The sequence below is a fragment of the Ahaetulla prasina genome, chromosome 3 (genome assembly GCF_028640845.1).
Source record: "Ahaetulla prasina isolate Xishuangbanna chromosome 3, ASM2864084v1, whole genome shotgun sequence".
NCBI lineage: Eukaryota > Metazoa > Chordata > Lepidosauria > Squamata > Colubridae > Ahaetulla > Ahaetulla prasina.
In genome coordinates, this window is record NC_080541.1 from 37,746,816 (window position 1) to 37,768,357 (window position 21,542).

The following is a 21,542-nucleotide window of genomic DNA, read 5'->3' on the forward strand; positions in this document are numbered from 1 at the left end:
CCAGTGTATCCTTCCCAGGCAGCTTATATTCAGAAACGACTGTAACCTACCAGCTGCATATTGAGTTAAACATATATAATCATGTGGATCCAAATCCTTAGGTTCACTCCGCTTTAACTACGTGTTGACAATTATAGAACTCAGCACATGAAAAGGGTATGATGGTTAATCAATTGGGAATGCATTACTGGCCACTTAAAGGTTACATCAGAAATTTCATGACTTTCTTGTTTTAGCTTCTCCCTCTTACATGTAAGTTATGGAAAAAACAGTGGAGTACAAAAGCATCCCATTTTCTAAAAAAAAAAAATATTGGCTTTCAGAATTTTGTACAAAAATTTCTGTAAATAATTAAAAGGGCATACTCTTATGACGTGTCAATTAAGCAAACTACTGCCCTCTTTAGTGAAAAAAAATCCTTGTTTTATACACAAACCAAGAAATTACAAATTGCACTTACCGTATATACTCGAATATAAGCCGATCCGAGTATAAGCCGAGGTCCCCAATTTTACCCCAAAAACTGGGGTAAACTGGGGACTCGAGTATAAGCCGAGGGTGGGAAATGAGGCACCTACCGGTTGGGGAAACCCTCCCTCCCTCAGCTGAGAAGGCTGGCGGCTCCCCCGCCCCGCCCTCTCACTGCACTGGCAGGGCTTCAGTCCGGTAAAATGTGAAAAAAAGAAAAAAAAACAACTCGAGTATAAGCCGTATATACTCGAGTATAAGCCGAGGGGCTTAAAAAAAAAAAAACTTGAGTATAAGCCGTATAGACCCGAGTATAAGCCGAGGGGACGTTTTTCAGCACAAAAAATGTGCTGAAAAACTCGGCTTATACTCGAGTATATACGGTACATTCCAACCCAGGATCGCAAATTTAACAGGGTACAAAATCTATTTTTCAAAAGCAAGTTCAGGTAATAATTTTCTTGTTTTTGAGAGACTATACACATAAAGATGAATGATTTAAAAGGTACCAACAATGATGAAAAAGCAAAACATGAGTTGTGAAATCATGGTGCATATGGTTTGTGCATGTTGCAGTACACAGGCCATCATTTGTTCCTCCCCTCCCCTTTTGATGAATGAAGTTAAAGTTGTGGAGTTTTGTGAGAAATAAAATTAATTTTTAAAGTGGCAACACATGATAGACCTAAGTCAAATATGAAAAGCTTTTCATTTGAGCCTAAAAACACAGGACCAATCTCATCCCAGAATATCAATGTCAAGAAACCTAGGCAAGGCAGAACATTCATCTTACAATATTTCCAAATATAAGAGTTTCTTGAAAAATACAGCATTTAATATTGATGAAAGAAGCAGCAATAATTGACATGAAAAGTGCAATTAGTGTGTACCTAATTATCTTTCCAGTGTGATCACAATGCACTAATACATAAAACATAGAATACTGTTGCAATAGATAAGGTGCATTATTTCTTTAAAATATTCACGGAACCATGACAAAAAGTGCTTAAGAGCTTATCCACATCTTGTTATTTTAAATGTGTTTCTCGTATTGTTTCCAGATTTGCTTTATTAAGCTGGTGGCAGGGGGCTTATAGTTCAAATATATCTAAATTGTTAAATTAATCCTTTGAAATTTAAGACCTTTACAGCTTTTAGAAATATTATTAAATATATTTGTGCATTATGCAAATGACTTTCTATGGCAAGGATAACACTTGAATCTTTTTCATAATAAAAATCATTGTATAAATGCATTGCACACCCATAAAAAGAATGACTACAGCAAATCATGTTGGGTATAATTTTTTGTTGTAATCTCAACCATTATAGTTAAAGAATCTGAATTACATTATTATTGCTCATGTTGTTCTTTGAATCCCATAGCTTCAAAGTCAAAATGTAGATTGACCAGAGTTGATATAAGGAACGAACCTGAAACAACAGATATGATATATAGGACAATTCAAATGATAATAGTTTGTATAACAAGTTAGTTATAAATTATTCAAATTCTCGTGTATTTTGTCATGAAAATGAAAAAAAAAAGCCTTAAATGACCTGTCTAGCTAAGATGGAACATATCATTTATACAAATTTGCCCTGAATCCTATAGAAACAACCTTAAAAGAAAATTATTTCAACTCTCCTTGATATCACCAAATAAATATTGATAGTAAATTAAATATAAATGACCTAATCAAAATGTCACTAATAGAATAGGATATGTGATTTACCTGCATTGATTTGAGAACTGACTGGATGACGTTGGGTCCAACTCACTTCAAAGAATTGTTCTGGACAAAATAAGAGAAGGAGAAGGAAAGGAGGAGACACTTATTCTGTTTACTTGTGAGCTATTTTGCTACAAACCTGCTGTTTATATCCTTTACCTGTTTTTTAACCATATTTCTTATCTCTTTTCCATTTAAAAATATTCAAAAAAAGTGAGAAAACAATTAGAAGAGCAACCCTAATTAGGCAGCAAATAGTTTACTTTTAAAGCGTTACTTTTGATAATTATAATTATCAAAAGTGATAACTATTTTATCTTTAAAAAAAACTATTGAAATTAGTGGAATTTACTTCTGAAGTGTTTATAGGACTGCAATAAGCGACAATGTCACAAGACAGTAACTTGATTAAAAGGCATTAACATAGTACTGATTATAGCATTCTTTGCAATAAAGGAGGAAGAGAATATTTAACTCCTAAATCTATTAATTATCCAATTTATATTCCCACGTCTTCCTCCCCTCCGACTTAAAAATCCCACCCGTTTAGCTCAGTTGAGAGGAAAAGCTACTGTTCAATGGTAGAGGACCTGCTTCACATAAGGCACATTTGAAGAGGGGGAGAGGAGAATCCTTTCTAAATTCCAAGAAAAATGCTATTAAATGGACCCGCTGGCCCAACTCAATAGAAGAGTTTTCTCTTTTCCTAAAGCAGAATAGTGCAAATGGGATAGAAAGCATTAAAACATCTTTGAATTTTATTGTCCATGCTGCATTTTTTAAAAAAATCTACATTAATTGCACATAACAGGAAATTATCAAATAAATTGGACCCAGCTAGCAAAGCCATAGGCATTTAAAAGCAGTAGCAAAAGAGAGAGAGAGAAGCAGCATGCTGATAGAAAATACATGTTTGAAGGCAAGACATAAATCCCTAAATGGAAAATAAATGAAAGACCTCACAGCATACATTTTTTGTTCATGCTGGGATGAATGCATTGGCCTGCTAATTTAAGGGACAATCTATTCTTATTTGGGAGCAGAACTATTGAACTCAGTAAAATACATATGCTGTTGTTTTGTTGGTATAATATCCATGTTATTCACTATAACATATTGAAAATAATCATTGTTTGATTAGACCCCCTCAGCATTTCCTAGATGTTGAGCAGGCAAAAACAGATGTGCAACAGACACCTACATCTCTTCTTGATTGGGCATGTTAAAAAAGTAATTAAGTAATCAATAAGTAAATGGCTTCAGTGATAGGTATGCAAAATCACAACAATACAACTACACTGTTTTCATCTCACAGAAGGCAATCTATATTATATAGTTGTAGAACATTTGTAGCTATTAATTTATCAGTCTCTATTGCTATATTTATTGTCTATCAATTGTTAAATGGCCGAACAAGAATAACAAACACAAAAAGAAATCTTTTTGCAGCTATTATGATAAATAAGAACCATGCTTTTTCCCCCCGCCTTTGAATATGCCATATCTTATTTGAAAAATCCATATGATAAAGGAGAAAACAGTAAAGTGGGCAACTATTAAGGTATGATTAGCAAAGATAATTGAGTAACATCAGAAACGGCCTAAGACCCTACAAATATAAGGAAGAATTTTTTGCTATTACATTAGTTTCCAAATAACAAAGAAACCTATAAATAGATATAAATGCTAAAACCTTCCAGCAACTGCATTAAAAAATGTAATAAAAAAATAATCATCCACCATAATCCCACCAATGTCTGTGGTATATCAAACCAGATCTTCCTGCAAACATCCAGAGATATTTGTGCATAAGAGCACAAGCGTGCCTACCGTTCCTGTCCTATTGTTTCCTTTCGTTATATCCAATTAACATAGTTATTTATTACATACTCATATATATGCTTATATATTGTATAGTTATTTCATGCTTATGCTTATATATACTGTGTGACTAAATAAATAAATAAATAAATAAGAATTGCTTGATGAGTGAGAGTTTTCAGCTCTTACCATTGATCAAAAACAATACACATATATTTGCACATTGTATCAATTTAACTATTTGCTTGAGGAAATTACATTCAATTTAGAGAGTTAGAAGGATTAAGCAATTGGATCACAAAATCTACCATCCTTTCCGTGGATGCAAAGATATTGTGATTTAACACTCATTGTCAGGGAACAACAATGGAAGAAATATCTTAAAAACTTTTGGATGAGCATCATAAATACTCTACAACCCAGAATAATTTATTCATTTACATACCTGATTTGTATGTTGCCCAATCCTAAAGGGTGGCGTGGGGGTGTTTGACAATCTAATCATAAAAATGTCCATAATCTGTTTTTATATTTGTTTATAATTTGAATATACATAAAATACCACACCAAATAGCCACAGCTGCCATCTAGAACAGGAACTATTATCTAGAAGGATTCAAATACCAGAGTAATACAAGATCATCCAAATTAAAGATAAATTTAGTTTGGCTCTGTTCCATTCTATCCGTATTATAATACTGCCAAGCATTGTGTCAACTCTTCTACCATATCAGTTGTTTGGCTTGATGCTGAGACCACGGTCAACATAGAATATTGTCCATCTAGCAGAGTTCTTCATATAGCCTTTTCTTGTTAATATTTTTAATGTATACAGAAAAACATAGCTATTCCTTGTAAATTACATTTGTGAGTGCAAATGTCTTGAAGATCATGCTAAAATGTACATATATAAATTCGCCATTGCACATTCTCAAGAATTACAAGTTAGTGGAATGGTGGTAATGATAATAACGTTAAAGGTCATACATTACCTCTTCAATTTACTTGTAATTTACTATCTCCCATGTAAAGGCCTCAGCCCAGGGTTTGGGACCCCTGGTATAGATATAGTAGTATAATAGTTCTTCCCTCTGCAATCCTATCCTTCTTTGCTTATAAGGCTCTTTATTCTTTTATCCCACATTGTGATCTTCTTTTTCAAATGCAAAAGCCACAGGAGCAGACTTATCCTTAAAACTATTTCTAAGAACTGCTTATTCTTGTATATATCTTTGCATACAAGTTCATAACTCAGATGAGATGGATTTACGTTTGTCCCAGCATTCCAAATTGATAATTTCATCATGGAAGTATTATGGGATCTTTTAAAGCAATAGCCTATTTATGAAGGAATACAGAACCATCTTGTCCTGCATTACACAGTTTGAATAAGTCTATAAATTGCATGCATTTGTAGTACAGTTATAATAATTACATAGGTATTATGATAGATGCATAATGTATTCCTCTTATGACATTCTTACTCTCAAATGAGCCGTTTTATCAATTCAAAGTCAGAACAATACATTTCTAGGATAAACCAGACAGCCATTTTAGAGTTATAACATTTCATGTGGTATCCTTACATATTCTCATTTTTTAAATATTTTTAAAAATAATTTAAGTTTATCAGATGTTTGTTCTTCTCATTTAAAGAATTATATAGCCAAAAAATTGGAATTAAATGCCACAGGCAATACTGAAATATATTTGCATGACTGCCTATTAAAAATACTGATAAGGAATGAATCAAAGTGAGAGGCTTTAAAATAAAGTATATTTCAAAGTTTGTCTAGAACAGCATTTACTGATTTCTCCTTCATACTAAGGAATTAAACTCTGCAAGCAAACTGGATACATAATTTCAGTTATGTATTTTGCCTATAAACTGCAGAGAAGACAAGTTGAACATGTACATTTTAATTATGAGAAACATCCAGAGACCTGAGTCACATTTAAAGGACTTGAACCATTTCAGTAATCTGCTCCAATTCTCAATCTCCTATTTCTTTAGGAGTTAAAAAGAAAAATAAACTTATTAGAACTTTTTAGAATAAACTTTTCGAAAACAGATTGTTTCTTGCCTGCATTTTAAAAAATTGAGAAAATTAGAGGCTATAATGACTTATGAACCTACCACCTATGCATAACATTCATATTGTATCTTAATAACAGAAACAACTTTATGCTTATCTAATTAGTAATTATATCCAAATGCTAAATCAATGTAATATGTTAACAAAATACCTTGCTATTTGTGCCATGTCTGTTCTTATTGTGCTGCGGTGGCGCAGTGGTTAGAGTGTAGTACTGCAGGCTACTTCTGCTGACTGACTGCAATTTGGCAGTTCAAATCTCACCAGGCTTAAGGTTGACTCAACCTTCCATCCTACCAAGGTGGGTAAAATGAGGGCCCAAATTGTTGGAGGTAATATGCTGACTCTTAAAGAAGGCTGTAAAGCACTGTAAAGCAGTATATAAGTCTAAGTGATATTGCTATTTGCAATCAAAATAGTCGCTTTCATGTACTTTCTTAGATTAAATTTCTTTCTGTATTTTATGAATTATTACTTCTAATACTTAATTTATTCCAATTAGATATTTAAAATTGAAAATTAAATCTTGTTTTGACAAGTGATAGACAAGAAAGACAAGCAAATAGTAATATAAAGTGAAATATTTAGTGCTTTTTGCTTTATACATATCATGTTTATTCAAATTATGTTTTAAGAAACAATTCCTAGAAATTGTATTCCTTTATCTCTAATATTTTATCCCTAAAATATTTATAATACTAAATTGTTATTTTTCTATAAGTTCATAAAATGGATTGCTTTCTCTTAAACTATGTCTCAAACTACAGTTAATCTTCAATTTATGACCATAATTGAGCCCAAAACTTTTGCTGCTAAGTAAAGCATTTCTTAAGTGAATTTTTCCCCATTTTACTACCATTTGTGCATCACTGCAATGGTTAAGTTAGTAACATGGTTAGGTGAATCTGCCTTCCACATTGACTTTGCTTGTCAGAGGTTCACAAAAATTGAACACATGACCCTGGGACACTGCAACTGTCATAAATATGAGTCAGTTGCTAAGCATTCAATTTTTAATCACATGACTATGTGAATATTGCAATGGTCTTAAGTGTTAAAACTGGTCATATGTTACTCTTTTCAATGCTGTTTTAACTTTGAATAGTGAACTGTTATAAATTGAAGACTTCCTGTATGTGATATTCCATTATAAGAAGCATACAATAAGAAAGCAATTAATCTTGTTTTTACATACGTGGCAAGACATTCTGGATTTTCTGAATGCAGAATAGATATTCCAGGCAATCTTCTGTTGTGTTCATCAGTAAACTAGCACAACTGACAAAGGGAAGACACAAATATTCATTCATTGTTACTGATCTGTATAACATTCCATTTCAGGATTTAGATCAGCCTTGAATTTTTTTTTTCTAATATGTTAATTTTGCTTGGAAAAAGTACTATTTAATATTTAATTAATTAATATTTATTAATAAATAAATATTTAAATATATTAAAAAATAATAAATTAATATTTGATATTTGATATAGTAATTTGGGGAAAAGGATTTTTTGCAGTCTTAATATCCTAAGTGGGGGAAGAAGAAGTGACATTAATGGCATCATAAAGAATTAATTGTCGTTGAGAAAATAAATTGTAATGCAGAGTATACTTGGCTCAGGAAGTAGATAGACAAGTACATGTTAGAAAGAAAACCACATTATGAAGAAAAAAATCCATTGATAAAAATGTGCTATGATCTTTATGAAAATAATTGGAACATATATCTATCAATCTAGACTCTTATTTCAGAATCAGGCCACTTGAACTTGCTGGTATGAACAATTTCAATCAGATCATACGTAAACACATCAAAGCCCTATGTGAGCACCATTACATAGACCTCCATAATTGGATTATGATCCCAAGTGGAACTACTTAGAGAGCTTTAGAGCAGAGCTATGTTTACTAGGTCAAATCAAATGTGAAACACAGCCCTGAAAAGTACTACTTCCTGACAGTTAGAACAATTAATAAGTGGAACGACTTGCCTTCAGAAGTTGTGAATGCTCCAACACTGGAAATTTTTAAGAAAATGTTGGATAACCATCTGACTGAGATGGTGTAGGGTTTCCTGCCTGGGCAGGGGGTTGGACTAGAAGGCCTCCAAGGTCCCTTCCAACTCTGATGTTATGTTATGTTATGTTACTCAAAAATTCTGCACTTTTAATAAGATATCCTACAGAAATTATTTCTGCCTTTGAATTTGTTTTACCTTTATGACTTAACTGTAGATAAATTTAAGATCAGCATGAATTTAGAATGACAACTAGTTAACTATGAAACAACTTCAAATATTTCATAAAATGCTACTTCCCTATTTTGCTTCAAATTCGGTGTTCAGTATAAACAGCATGCCAACTGAAAACAGGGTAAGCACTAAATTTTTTTCAATCTGCTTTTATGGAGCAGTAAAATTTGAATATAAATTTCTTACCATGTTTCCCTGAAAATAAGACCCTGCCTTATATTTTTTTAACCTTGGCCTTATATATACCTAAGATGGCGCCGATGAAGGCTGCCTCGGTGAAATGCTCTCTAATTGTTTCTTTATTTCTAATTGTTCTCTGTGACTCACTACGGATTTCCTACTCACGAGACCATCTGCTAAAAATTAAGGAACATTTTTTTTTTGTTTTTTGTTCAAAAAAGTTTTATTTTGATATTCTTGTCCAATAACATATCCATTAACATATTTAATGTACCATCATATACAATTAATCGGGTCTGCCCGGTCACCACCCCCTTCCTTTTCCTTAAACTCTCCTTCTCTACCTTCTTCTACTTTCCATAGCCATCCTCCCCCTCTCTTATCTACATCCTCTCCTCTTTCCTCCCTGCTCCTTTCTTCTCCCTCTTCCCCTCTTCCTTCCTTTCCTCCTCCTCCTCTTCTCTTTCCTCCTTCTCTCTTCTACTTCCTTCTTTCCCATCATTCTAAAGTAGTAGCCGGGCAGATCCGATTTTACATTAATTATACATCTTCAATCATTTTTGTACATTAACTATCAATCCATTTTCTACCCCCTCCCCCTTCCTTCCCCTTCCTCCCCTCACCCCCCCATGACTACCGAGAACCGAATACAGGGTATAAAACTAACAACAAAAATTAAAATCTAGCACAAATCATAATCCATAATCATTCCTTAAAACCTCCACTCCCCTTCCAGAGACAAAGAAGATACTTTTCTTCCAATCCATTATATATCAGACCATTCCACTCCTAGAGTTCTCAGAAGTTTCCGATTGAGTTAGTGTTTGTTCTTGAATAAAGTACATAATTTTTAATATCCAACCTTCATCAATCAATATCAAAACAACATTCCATCTTCCAATATTCACCAAGGGTTCTTCTAAAATGTCTTTCTTCCTTAAGCAGTCTCTCAAAAATAATTCATATTTCCAACTTAGTTTCTTTAATTTTTCTGTCCAACCTTCAAGGGTAAGCAATAGTCCATCTTTTCACATCTTTAACATTTATATACCACAGATAATATTACAAATATCCAAAATATCAATTGTAATAGTTAAAATCTTCACTTTACCTTACTTATATCAAATAACATTATTAAAATTACACCTATAACTTATCCAAAATATATCTATTATAACAATTACATTCAAATTAACATTACATCCATCTCTTAAATATAATATTTAATCCAAATTCCTAAATTTTACTATCTATCCTCCAAAGTTAAACAATATTCCATCTTCCTATTCCTTTATACCTTAAATATATCAAATAGTACCCCTAAAATTACACATTTATATCCACAATAAATCATTTACAAAAATTAACCATAATCATATATAATAGAGTTAAACATTCTCCCTCCCCTTCTTCTGTCTTACACATTTTCCACCATCTATTCACCATTCAACTTAACATCTGTTAATAAAGAATTCCCAATCTTTAATACATTAGTATAAAAATCTCGTGTTTTACAGATTGTGTTGAGAAAATACTTTCTTCCTTTATAATTCAGTGTTAAACCAACTGGAACCTCCCATCTAAAATATATCTGATGTTTCTTAAGCTCATCCACCAGAAAGGCAAATTCTTTTCTCTTTCTTAACATTTTAGGAGGAATTTCCTTCATCATTATTATATCTTGTCCTAATATTTGAAATTTATTTTTATAAAATGCTTGCAAAATTCCATACCTAATCCTCTTATTTGTAAAATAAATAACCACATCTCTCGGTAAACACTTCTGCCTTGCCCACCAAGAATTAACACGATAAATTTTTTCAATATTAACTTCAAAATCTTCTGATTCCACTCCCTCTATCTGAGCAAAGGCCTGAATAAAAATCTCTTTCAAATTTTCTCCTTTACCCTCTTTTAATCCTCTCACCCTTATAGCATAATTCCATTAATTTATATTGTAATATAAACCTTTCTTCATCTGCTTTATCAGCCTTAACCTGAATATCATCTATTTTATTTTCTAAATTCAAATTAATTTGAACTTCATCTATTTTCCTTTGCAAATCTAAATTAATTTGGTTAAATTCATTCAGTCTTTCTTATGTCTGTGTACTAGATAACAATAATGGGGTAATTGATTCCTTTAATTTTTTCATCTCCCTGCTCTGCTCTTCCATCAAATCTTTAAAATCCAGTATTTCTTTCTCCATTTCATTAAATTTTTGATCTATTTCTGAAAGATGAGCCTCCATAAGCTCCTGTAAAAAATTCCTTAGACTTTCTTTAATATCCTCTCTCAATTTCCGTACCTGAAGTGAAGAAATTTCCAATATTTTAGAAGTGGTTAAATCTCTTTGCTTAAAAGCCATTTTTAAACTAAGTAATATCAAAAAGAAGAAAAAAGAAAGGGGGGAATAAAAAGAAAAAAAAAACCAATAAGTTTTTCTTCTTAAACACTGTAAGAAAAAGATAACAAAAAAAAAAAGAATAGATTTTTTAAAAAAAGAATTCCATTTAAAAAAAAAAATCTTGTTATTTTCTTCTTAAAGGTTCCACGCCAACAATTATAATCAGCATTTCCTTAGCTTTCACTTTTAAAACACAAAACGCCATCTTTCTTCATTTCCACTCTTGAATACGAATAACTTCTCTGTCAGGGAGTTAAAATCATCTTACAATCCAATGCCGGCCCTCCTGCAATCGGCTTTTTCCGTGTTGACAGTTTATCAAATAATCCTCTCCAGTCACGGAGATGGACGCTGCGTTTTGTTCTGCTTTTGCAGAAGCGTTCTGGATTCTGGAGCTTTTTTTGAACTATAGAAGGAGCGTTCCCAACAAACCACCAGAAATCATTCTGGGGATTTTCTTGGGGGCTCAACTTCAGTTCAAATGCTCATCTCCTCCCTCCCTCCAAGGGCAGAGATTTACGAGCTGTTGACAGCAGATTAACGCTGTCTAAACAGCTCTCACAGAATCACAAAGAACAGGCGGACTGAAATCCGCCATTTAACACAGCGGAGCCAACCCGGAAGTTCAAGGAACATTTCTTTAAGGAGCAGCTTTCTTTCTCACCCCCGCCTGTCTTTACAAACACGGAGGAGATTCTAACACAGGAGGAGGCAATTCCCACGGAGCCATGGATTACTAAAAAAACCAAACGACGGAAACGAAGGAAAAGAGGTAAACGATCTGGGATCTTAAACAGATTAAGAAGTCACATTAAAACTCCTCTGCCTTCAATTTTCCTAACAAATATACGCTCACTTGCAAATAAGATGGATGAAATACTCCTCTTAAAAAATACTATTCTGATTTTCGCAATTCAGCAGTCCTATGCTTCTCTGAAACCTGGTTAAATGAATCAATTGAAAATAGCAGCCTGAACATTCCAGGATTTCAAATTGAACGATCAGACAGGATTCCAGAAACATCTGGTAAAAAGAAAGGAGGAGGCTTATACCTATATATTAATTCAACCTGGTGTCAAGATTTTAACATAATTTACAAATTCTGTGACAACAATTTAGAGACTCTAATTATCAACTGCAAACCTTACTATTCACCTCGTGAATTTTCCTCATTTCTTCTAATTGCTGTTTATGTCCCACCACAAGCCTGTGTAAACAAGGCATTACGAACTCTAGCTGACCAAATCATGGAGGCTGAAGCCAAACACCCTGATTCACTGGCCATTGTTTTGGGAGATCTAAACAAGGCAAACTTAAGGAAAGAACTACCAAAATACTTTCAGCATGTCAATTGTCCCACCAGAGGCAAGAATACTCTAGACCACTGCTACACAACACTAAAAGATGCCTATCGGTCTTTACCACGTGCAGCTGTAGGACACTCTGATCATTGCATGATTCACCTTGTACCTGCTTACAGGCAAAGACTTAAAGCCATAAAACCAATAATTAAATCAGTGAAAACCTGGACAGAGGAATCAGAATTAAAGCTACAGGCATGTTTTGACTGCACTGATTGGAATATTTTTAAAGATACCTCTGCAGACCTGGATGAACTCACAGATACTGTAACATCATATGTCAGCTTCTGTGAAGACCTATGTGTACCTACAAGGAACTTGCGAATACACAGTAACAACAAACCTTGGTTTACACCTAAACTTAAGCAGCTACGACATTCCAAAGAGGAAGCCTACAGAAAAGGTGATAAAATGCTGTACAATCAGGCCAGAAATGCACTAACAAGGGAGATAAGAGCAGCAAAAAGAAGCTACTCTGAAAAGCTAAAGAATCAGTTTTCAGCAAATGAACCAGCAAACATGTGGAAAACTCTTAAAAATATCACCGGCTATGGCAAACCTCCTTCCCAGGCTGAAGGTAATCAACAACTGGCAGATGACCTGAATGAGTTATACTGCAGGTTTGAAAGGAAACTACAGCCACCTATCTCTACAACCCCCATCTCAGACACACCAACAACAGCCAAGCCTCCTACAACTGACCCCATTTCATTGGGTTCACAACCCCTAGTGATCACAGAAAAGGAAGTGCAGGACCTATTTCACAGACAAAAGCCAGGAAAAGCTCCAGGCCCAGACAAGATAACTCCTTCTTGCTTAAAAGTCTGTGCTGACCAATTGGCCCCCATCTTCACCCATATTTTCAATAAATCACTAGAGATGTGTTATGTTCCTTCTTGCTTCAAACGCTCTACCATCATCCCAGTGCCGAAGAAGCCCACCATCAAGGAACTGAATGACTACAGACCAGTTGCTTTAACATCTGTAGTCATGAAAACCTTTGAAAGGCTAGTGCTTTCCTACCTGAAAACCATCACGGATCCGCTGTTAGACCCCTTGCAATTTGCATACCGAGCAAATAGATCAACAGATGATGCTGTTAATATGGCTCTGCACTACATCCTACAACATCTTGAGTCTCCAAAGACCTATGCAAGGGTCCTTTTTGTAGACTTTAGTTCAGCATTCAATACCATCATTCCAGACATTCTTCTAACTAAGCTAAACCAGCTACAGGTACCGGAACAGACTTGTAAGTGGATCACAAGCTTCCTAACAAACAGGAAGCAGCAGGTGAAGCTAAGCAAGATCACATCAAATACCTGTACAATTAGCACAGGGCCCCCCCAAGGCTGTGTGCTCTCCCCACTTCTCTTCTCTCTGTATACCAATGACTGCATCTCCAATGATCCATCAGTTAAGCTACTGAAGTTCGCAGATGACACAACAGTGATTGGTCTCATTCGAGACAATGACGAATCCGCATATAGACGAGAGGTCGAACGACTAGCCTTGTGGTGCAACCAAAACAATCTGGAACTGAACACACTCAAAACCGTAGAAATGGTGGTAGACTTTAGGAAAAACCCTTCCATACTTCCACCTCTCACAATACTTGACAACACAGTATCAACAGTAGAAACCTTCAAATTTCTGGGTTCTATCATATCGCAAGATCTCAAATGGACAGCTAACATCAAAACATCATTAAAAAGGACAACAAAGAATGTTCTTTCTCGCCAACTCAGTAAGCTCAAACTGCCCAAGGAGCTGCTGATCCAATTCTACAGAGGAATTATTGAGTCTGTCATTTGCACCTCTATAACTGTCTGGTTCGGTTCTGCAACCCAACAAGAAAAACACAGACTTCAGAGGATAATTAGAACTGCAGAAAAAATAATTGCTACCAACTTGCCTTCCATTGAGGACCTGTATACTGCACGAATCAAGAAGAGGGCCGTGAAAATATTTGCAGATCCCTCGCATCCTGGACATAAACTGTTTCAACTCCTACCCTCAAAACGACACTATAGAGCACTGCACACCAGAACAACTAGACACAAGAACAGTTTTTTCCCGAAGGCCATCACTCTGCTAAACAAATAATTCCCTCAACACTGTCAGACTATTTACTGAATCTGCACTACTATTAATCGTTTCATAGTTCCCATCGCCAATCTCTTTCCACTTATGACTGTATGACTATAACTTGTTGCTGGCAATCCTTATGATTTATATTGATATATTGATCATCAATTGTGTTGTAAATGTTGTACCTTGATGAACGTATCTTTTCTTTTATGTACACTGAGAGCATATGCACCAAGACAAATTCCTTGTGTGTCCAATCACGCTTGGCCAATAAAAATTCTATTCTATTCTATTCTATTCTATTCTATTCTATTCTATTGCCATGTGCTCAAAAGCCCAATTGGGCTTATTATCAGGGGATATCTTATTTTGTGGAAAACAGGATATTAATCACATTGGAGTTTAGCAGACTAACCAGTAAAATAAGTGAAGTATCTTGGTTTAAATGAGAATAATTTAAATGAGAATAACTCATAATATTGACTAAATTGTGTTCTCTAATACAGATAGAGCTTACACCATTTATTTCAGGACCATTCAAAGTTACAATGCTACTCAAATAAGTTACTTCCACGTAGGACTACTGCAGCATTTCCAGTCATGTGATAAAAATACGGGCACTTGGCAATGGGCATGTATATACACTGATTGCAACTTCCCGGGTTAATGTGATCACCATTAGCAATCTTCCCAGCTTGGCTTCTGACAAGCAAAGTCAATGGGGGAAGCCGCATTCACTGCAGTGATTCACTTAACCATGAGAAAAAAAATCATAAAATTGCTCACGACTTATTTTGTAGTTTATATGCCACTCATCTTACTATCCAAAACAATGTAACAACTACCTTGCTAAGTAATAGAAATTCTGATCTCAATTGTAGTCGTAAGTTGAGGACTATCTGAATGCTAGTAGTTGTGAATATAAAATACAATGTAATAATATTATCCTTAATATAAGTTATATACTAAACTGTTATCTAGATGACTAAAAGTGATTATTGGTAAAAAAAATAATAGGAATTTATGAGAAAATAAAATTTCAGTTATGTTAAATGCATTAGTATAGATGTCTGCAAATGTAGAAACAATTTTAGAGAATTACCTTAAAAATAGCAACAAAAAAATACTAATCCTATCTAAGTGATATTCAGCTACCAGCTACCTATTATATTATACCAACCTAAAATATCTTGAGGGTTTGGGATTAGTATCATAGAATTTATTTCAGTATTTATTGTTTTAAAAGGTATTTTTTCAAGAATATTATATGTAGAGTTCTCTGGTTTCATTCATACTAAAGGAAACTGTTGAGGATAAGAGTCTGCAATTACCGAAAGATGCTACTATTTAACAACAGACACTGAATGCAGACAAAATAATTACAGTAATGCTGTATTTACTTATGAGGCATTCTAAACCTCATTAAATGCTGCATACCAATTCTACCCTTTCTTCGCCTTACACAGAAAACTGAAATTGTTTTAAAATGAAAAAATAAACCTTATGGTTAATTGACATGGTATCAAAATATGACCGTACTTACTATGACACAAGTAAATTGTTTTTTTTTTCTGATATGATCCAAGTTTTGTCACTTGTGCCCCACCTTGCAGATGCCTATTCACAGCCTAGCCAAAATGCCATTTTATGGTGGTGAGCGTAACTCATATAGAAAGGGATTGAAGGAATAGGTATAATGGTGAGAATTTTCATTGGGATTTAATGTAACTACATGACTACTGCAGATATGATGCTAGTCCGGAGTCTTTTCCTTATTTGCATCCCTTTTTCTAACACATCTGCTAGCATAGGATCTATCAAGACACTTGTTTACTGCAGATACATCTATGGGAAGACCTCTGGAGTCATTTGGAAGAAGTATTTCTCTATCAGCAGACACATCTTTGAAGCAGGTTTCTACTGATAATTTCCGAATCAAATGTGCACATAGTTTAATAAAAACTTAAAATAAAACTTAATACTATACACTCATTGATTTGATATACTAACATTAAGGCAAGTGATTATCTTTGATAACTATTTCTATATCTTGTGTGCCTCAATCATATTATAAAAATACAGGTAGTCCTCGACTTACAACAGTTCATTTAATGACCATTCAAAGTTACAACAGCACTGAAAAAAGTTACTTACGACCATTTTTCACATTACAACCTTTGCAGCATCCTCATGATCATGTGATCAAAATCCAGATACTCAGCAATATGGTTCATGTTTATGACCGTTGCTGTGTCCCGATGTCATGTGAAGTCAATGGAAAGCCAAATTCATTAATTAGGTTACTTACTTATCAACTGCAGTGATTCACTTAACAACTGAGGTAAAAAAGGTTGTAAAATAGGGCAAAATTCACTTAACAAATATCTCACTTAACAACAGAAGTTTTGTCTTTGATTGTGGTTGTAAGTTGAAGACTAGCTGTACCAGTTTTTTTCTCCAGAATATTAGGGTCACAATGCTTTCATTTAAATCTGATCAAGATCGTAAGACAGCTCTTTGTACTGCATATCACAGCTGCAAGATCGTAAGACAGCTTTTTGTACTGCATATCACAGCTGCAGATCAATATGGTATAACATGAAGTTGTTGACGGTGTTATTAATAATAGACCAGCTTATATAAAAAAAGCTAGATTGGAGTTGTAGTTAAGGCACCAGACTAGAAATAGGGAGACCATGAATTCTAGCCCTAACTTAAGCACAAAGCCAGTTGAATGATCTTGGGCTAGTCACTTTCTCTCAACTCTAGGAAGCAGGCAATTACAAATAATTTCTGAAAAATCTTGCTAAGAAAACTATAGGCAATAATTGGGAGTCAAAAAAGTGAATATAGGAGAAGAGAGCCATCATTACATAAAACACACATAACCTTATAAAAACTATTCAGGATATGCAACAATAGAAAGGTTAATGGCATCCATAATGAGAAGCAGCACGCTGGAATTGCTCAACTCATATTTTCATATGCTTTGGTTTCACTTTCTTAAATATTTACTTGTATATGGGGGAGACTAGAAAACTGAAAGCTCATTCTCAATTTTCATAAAATATTCTCTTTAATGCTAACAAAAACTGAACTGAACTGAACTGTATTCTCTCCAGTATGTAGCTACTGAATACAAGACTACAAGACTAGACTACTTCCATTTCCATAATAAGTAGAAATACATCCTAAATAAATGTCCCCCAAGGGCTTTTTCAGTAGGCAACTGGACTTCCTTGTTTTTTCTTTGAAGACAACTCGCTTCTCATTTCTCCATTCCCAACCATCTAGTCAGAGCTGAAGAAGCTTCTTGGAGAGACGCAAAATGTCTTCAAAGTAAAAACAAGGAAGTCCAGTTGCCTCCTAGAAAAAAAAATACCTTTGGGGCAACCATGATCTGGATGACTGAGAATCTCCATAGACCTTTAGCTATGTACTTTGGGATGAACATCCTTCTAATGGTGTAGGATTTCCAGAAAAAATTGCAGACTACAGGAACCATTTGCATTTCAGGTTGAGATGCAGACAACACAGACTCATCCCCAACAGCCTGCACCTGTCTTCAATGGTGATGAGACACAGGGCAGAAAACATCCTACAGCCAAGAAGGCTCCATATCCATTGACACTACTCAGGTGAGCCAAAGACCCAGATAAACCTCCAAAGGGCCTCAACAACTCTCTGAAAGTACGCAGATGACCAGCTATCTGCAAGGAATATAAATCTTCCATTCCCACCATCCAGTCACAGCTGAAGAAGCTTCTCGGATGAGAATGGATGTTGGTCCTACCTGAACGCCATTTCTAGTAGAGCTGAATGAGAGAATCCAGGAATGGATGTTGCTCATTTCTTCTTATGCCTGGAGACTGAGCACGTGATCTTTATTTCCATATATGGTCACTCCTCCCTTATCTAGCGATTCTCCAGTTCGGCGAAGCAAAAGCGATGAATAGACAAAATAGTAGCCCCTCCCAGACTGTAGACCAGACATAGTAAGGGTGGAGCTGGATTCTCTCATCCAGCTCTACTAGAAATGGTGTTCAGGTAGGACCAATGCCCATTCTACCTAGAGCTGAATTTCGAGAATCCAGGAATGGGACATACCAAAGCCGGCCTGTCCCCAATGGTTGGGTAGCAGTCTGGTCCTAAGTCCCCCTGGCATGATGAACACTCTGGAGGACTCGCCTCCCAATGGCCGCTTCTGCCGAAGTGAAGGAATCTAACTTGTAATGCTTGATAAAAGGATATGGAGAGGACCATGTAGCTGCTCGACTTAGTTATGCAGGCCCTAATCCACCTTCCCACTATAGAAGTGACCCTGGTAGAGAGCTGAAAGGAAACAAATAAGGATTCTGTTTTCCTGAAGGAAGACATTCGCTTTATGTAAATACTGAAGGCCCTTCTAACATCCAAAGTATGCCACCTCTGCTCTAGGACAGAAGTTGGGCAATATCAATTTCTACGCCCTATGAAACCAGGAATTTACTTTAGGTATGAAAGAAGGGTCCAACCTGAGGATCATCCTGTCCACGTGGAAGGTGCACAGATCCTGCTTCACTGAAAGAGCCGCCAGCTCCAAAATCCTCCTGGCTGATGTAATAGTGACTAGGAAGGCCACCTCAAAAGTGAGGTAATGGAGAATGTCTCAAAGGGACTCTCCATGAGGGCCTGTAAAGCCTTTGTTTGGTCCCAAGTGGGATACCTGTGGACACAGGTGGATGCAAGTTGGTGGCGCTCCTTAGGAATCTGCAAACTGTGGGATGTTTGGCAAGGGACTCTAGACTCCCACAAGACAAAACAGAAGACAGCACTGCTATCTGTCTCCAAATACTATTGAGTGTTAATCCCTTATCCAATCCCTCCTGGAGAAACTCCAGAACCTGGGTGTTGTGACCCAGGTTCCTGGACCCAGACTCCTGGACTCGGATGATTCAGAAAATGAGGGAGAAGACCTGGCAAGCCCTGTTTCTCTTGAGCCCTCTCCCTCCCTGGCACCCACTCAAAGGGAGGAGGAGGGGCCGGCACGGCCTGATTCTCCCGGGCCTTCTTCTGATTTGGCAACGCCCCAAGAGCAGTTTTGGACTGACGCAAGATTACGAAGACTTGATCGACGTGCGCAGCAGCGGAAGAGTTGGGACAAAGCCAAGTCATAATTGTCATGCAGTGACATCTGCAGAGACTATAAATAGGAGGCGGGACTTCCTGGTTTTTTGTCTTGGACAAAGCAATGAATTTGGCGCGAGCTAACTATTTCATGGAGGGAAGAATATATTCGTGAGTAATTCTGGCCTTATCTATAATTTCCTCGTTATCTCCAGAAACTTGGCAGGCCCGTGGGTAGACGTGGCCAGGACATGTATCTATGTAAATAAAAGGAAAAAAAAAGGAAGGCCTCTGACGGACTCTTTGCTGGGAGTATTGGGGGAAGGGAAACAGAACACTGGGCCAGCGAAACCTCTGATGATTCAGTCCCTAGCCTGGAGCACCAGGTGCAAAGGGCCTTCCAGGTCGCATTGTATATCTGGTCTGTGGACTGCCTTCTAGAGGTTTGGATGGTTTGGATGACCCTGGGGGAGAAATTTTCAGGACCGTCCGCTCAAGTGTCAGGCGGTCAGTTGGAGCCACTGGGGCTCTGGATGGACCAAGGCCCCTTGGCTGAGGGAGATTCTGTCCCGAGGTATCCTCCAGGGTTGTGTCACTGACAGGCTGATCAGGTCAACAAACCATGGTCTCCTGGGCCAATAGGGAGCTATCAGTACCAATTCCGCCTTTTCTGTGAGCATCTTAAGAAGGTGTCTCTCCATCCAGCAACCTAGACAATCTGCCTCTCTCATGAGGCACTTGGAATGAGTCCCCACTTGGCGCTTGATGTGGGCCTTGGCTATCACACTGTCTGCTAAGACCAAAACATGTTGACCAGCTATGGTGTCCTTGAGGCTTCTGAGCGTCAGATGAACCACCCTGAGCTCCAGACAATTGATCTTGTGGGACAGGTCTGTCTGGGTCCAACAGACCTGGGCTATCTGCGACTGACAATGGGGCCCTCAACCGTAGAGACTGGCGTCCATTGTGATGGTCAGATGGTTGGGCTCCTTGAATAGACATCCCTGGTGACAGCCTGGGACCTCCACCACTGAAGGGACTGCAATACCTTTATGCAGTGGTGGGATTCAAATAATTTAACAACCGGTTCTCTGCTCTAATGATTTCTTCCAACAACCAGTTCGCCAAACTGCTCAGAAAGTTAACAACCGGTTCTCTCGAAGTGGTGCGAACTGGCTGAATCCCACCACTGCCTTTATGGAAACTCTTACCCTGTCCTGTGAGTTGCTCCTGCCGGATCTTTGGTAGGGCAGGAGGAATCATTGCAGTGCCTGGCGTGCGGTCGTGCCCACGGTACGATGGAAATGTATGACATTATTTTCCCCAGGAGCTGAGACAGGAGTGCGAGAGGTACCATGCCCATGGCCATGATGCGTCTTGCTAATTGTTGCAAACTGTCCTGTCTCTCCGTGATAGAGAGACCACACATACTATTATGGCTCCCAAAGGGAGCAAACTGGTGGTCTGAGAAAAATAACTTTTCTTGTTATTGATCGACAAGCCATGATCCTGTAGTACCTGGATCATGATCCTTAGGTCTGCCTCTGACCTATCAGTCTGTCTGTCCTGTCTGCCAGAGAATGGTCTCTGAAATTGGTGGAGTTCAACTCCAAACTCTGGAATTTGAAAGGATTGCCTCCTAAAATATGGTGAGAATCGCCTGTCTCCCTTCTGGTAAAGGTAACACATGGATTTGCCCTTGGCCTTGGTTTCAACCAGAATGGGCTCCAGAGCTTCCCCAACAAGTTGCAAGCAGAAGCAATTTCCATTTGCTCTTAGTGTCAGCCTGCCAATGTCTGAAACATAGAAGGCAACGGGCTGTGACTGACAAGGCTATTGACCTAGATGCAAACTTGGCCGCATTCAAGGTGGCATCTGTTGAAAACTCAGCTGCAGCCACCAACTTATTGATGTCCTGATGTATCCTAACATCCTCTTGGGGAATCCTTTCCTGCATCTGACAAAGCCAGAGCAAGGAAGGCCTATTAAAAAACAAAGGTGACACAGCAGCATTAATTGCCCAGGC

The 21,542-nt window shown here is 36.8% G+C and overlaps 1 protein-coding gene across 1 annotated transcript in view; it reads right to left on the reverse strand.

The window, feature by feature from the left end:
- RALYL (RALY RNA binding protein like) overlaps window positions 1-21,542 on the reverse strand; it is a 265,286-nt gene that overhangs the window by 219,125 nt on the left and 24,619 nt on the right. Inside the window, exon 2 of the mRNA XM_058178841.1 lies at window positions 7,314-7,396. Within this exon, the coding sequence (XP_058034824.1) occupies window positions 7,314-7,380 (67 nt within the window). The 5' untranslated portion in view covers window positions 7,381-7,396. The remainder of the gene's footprint in view (window positions 1-7,313; window positions 7,397-21,542) is intronic.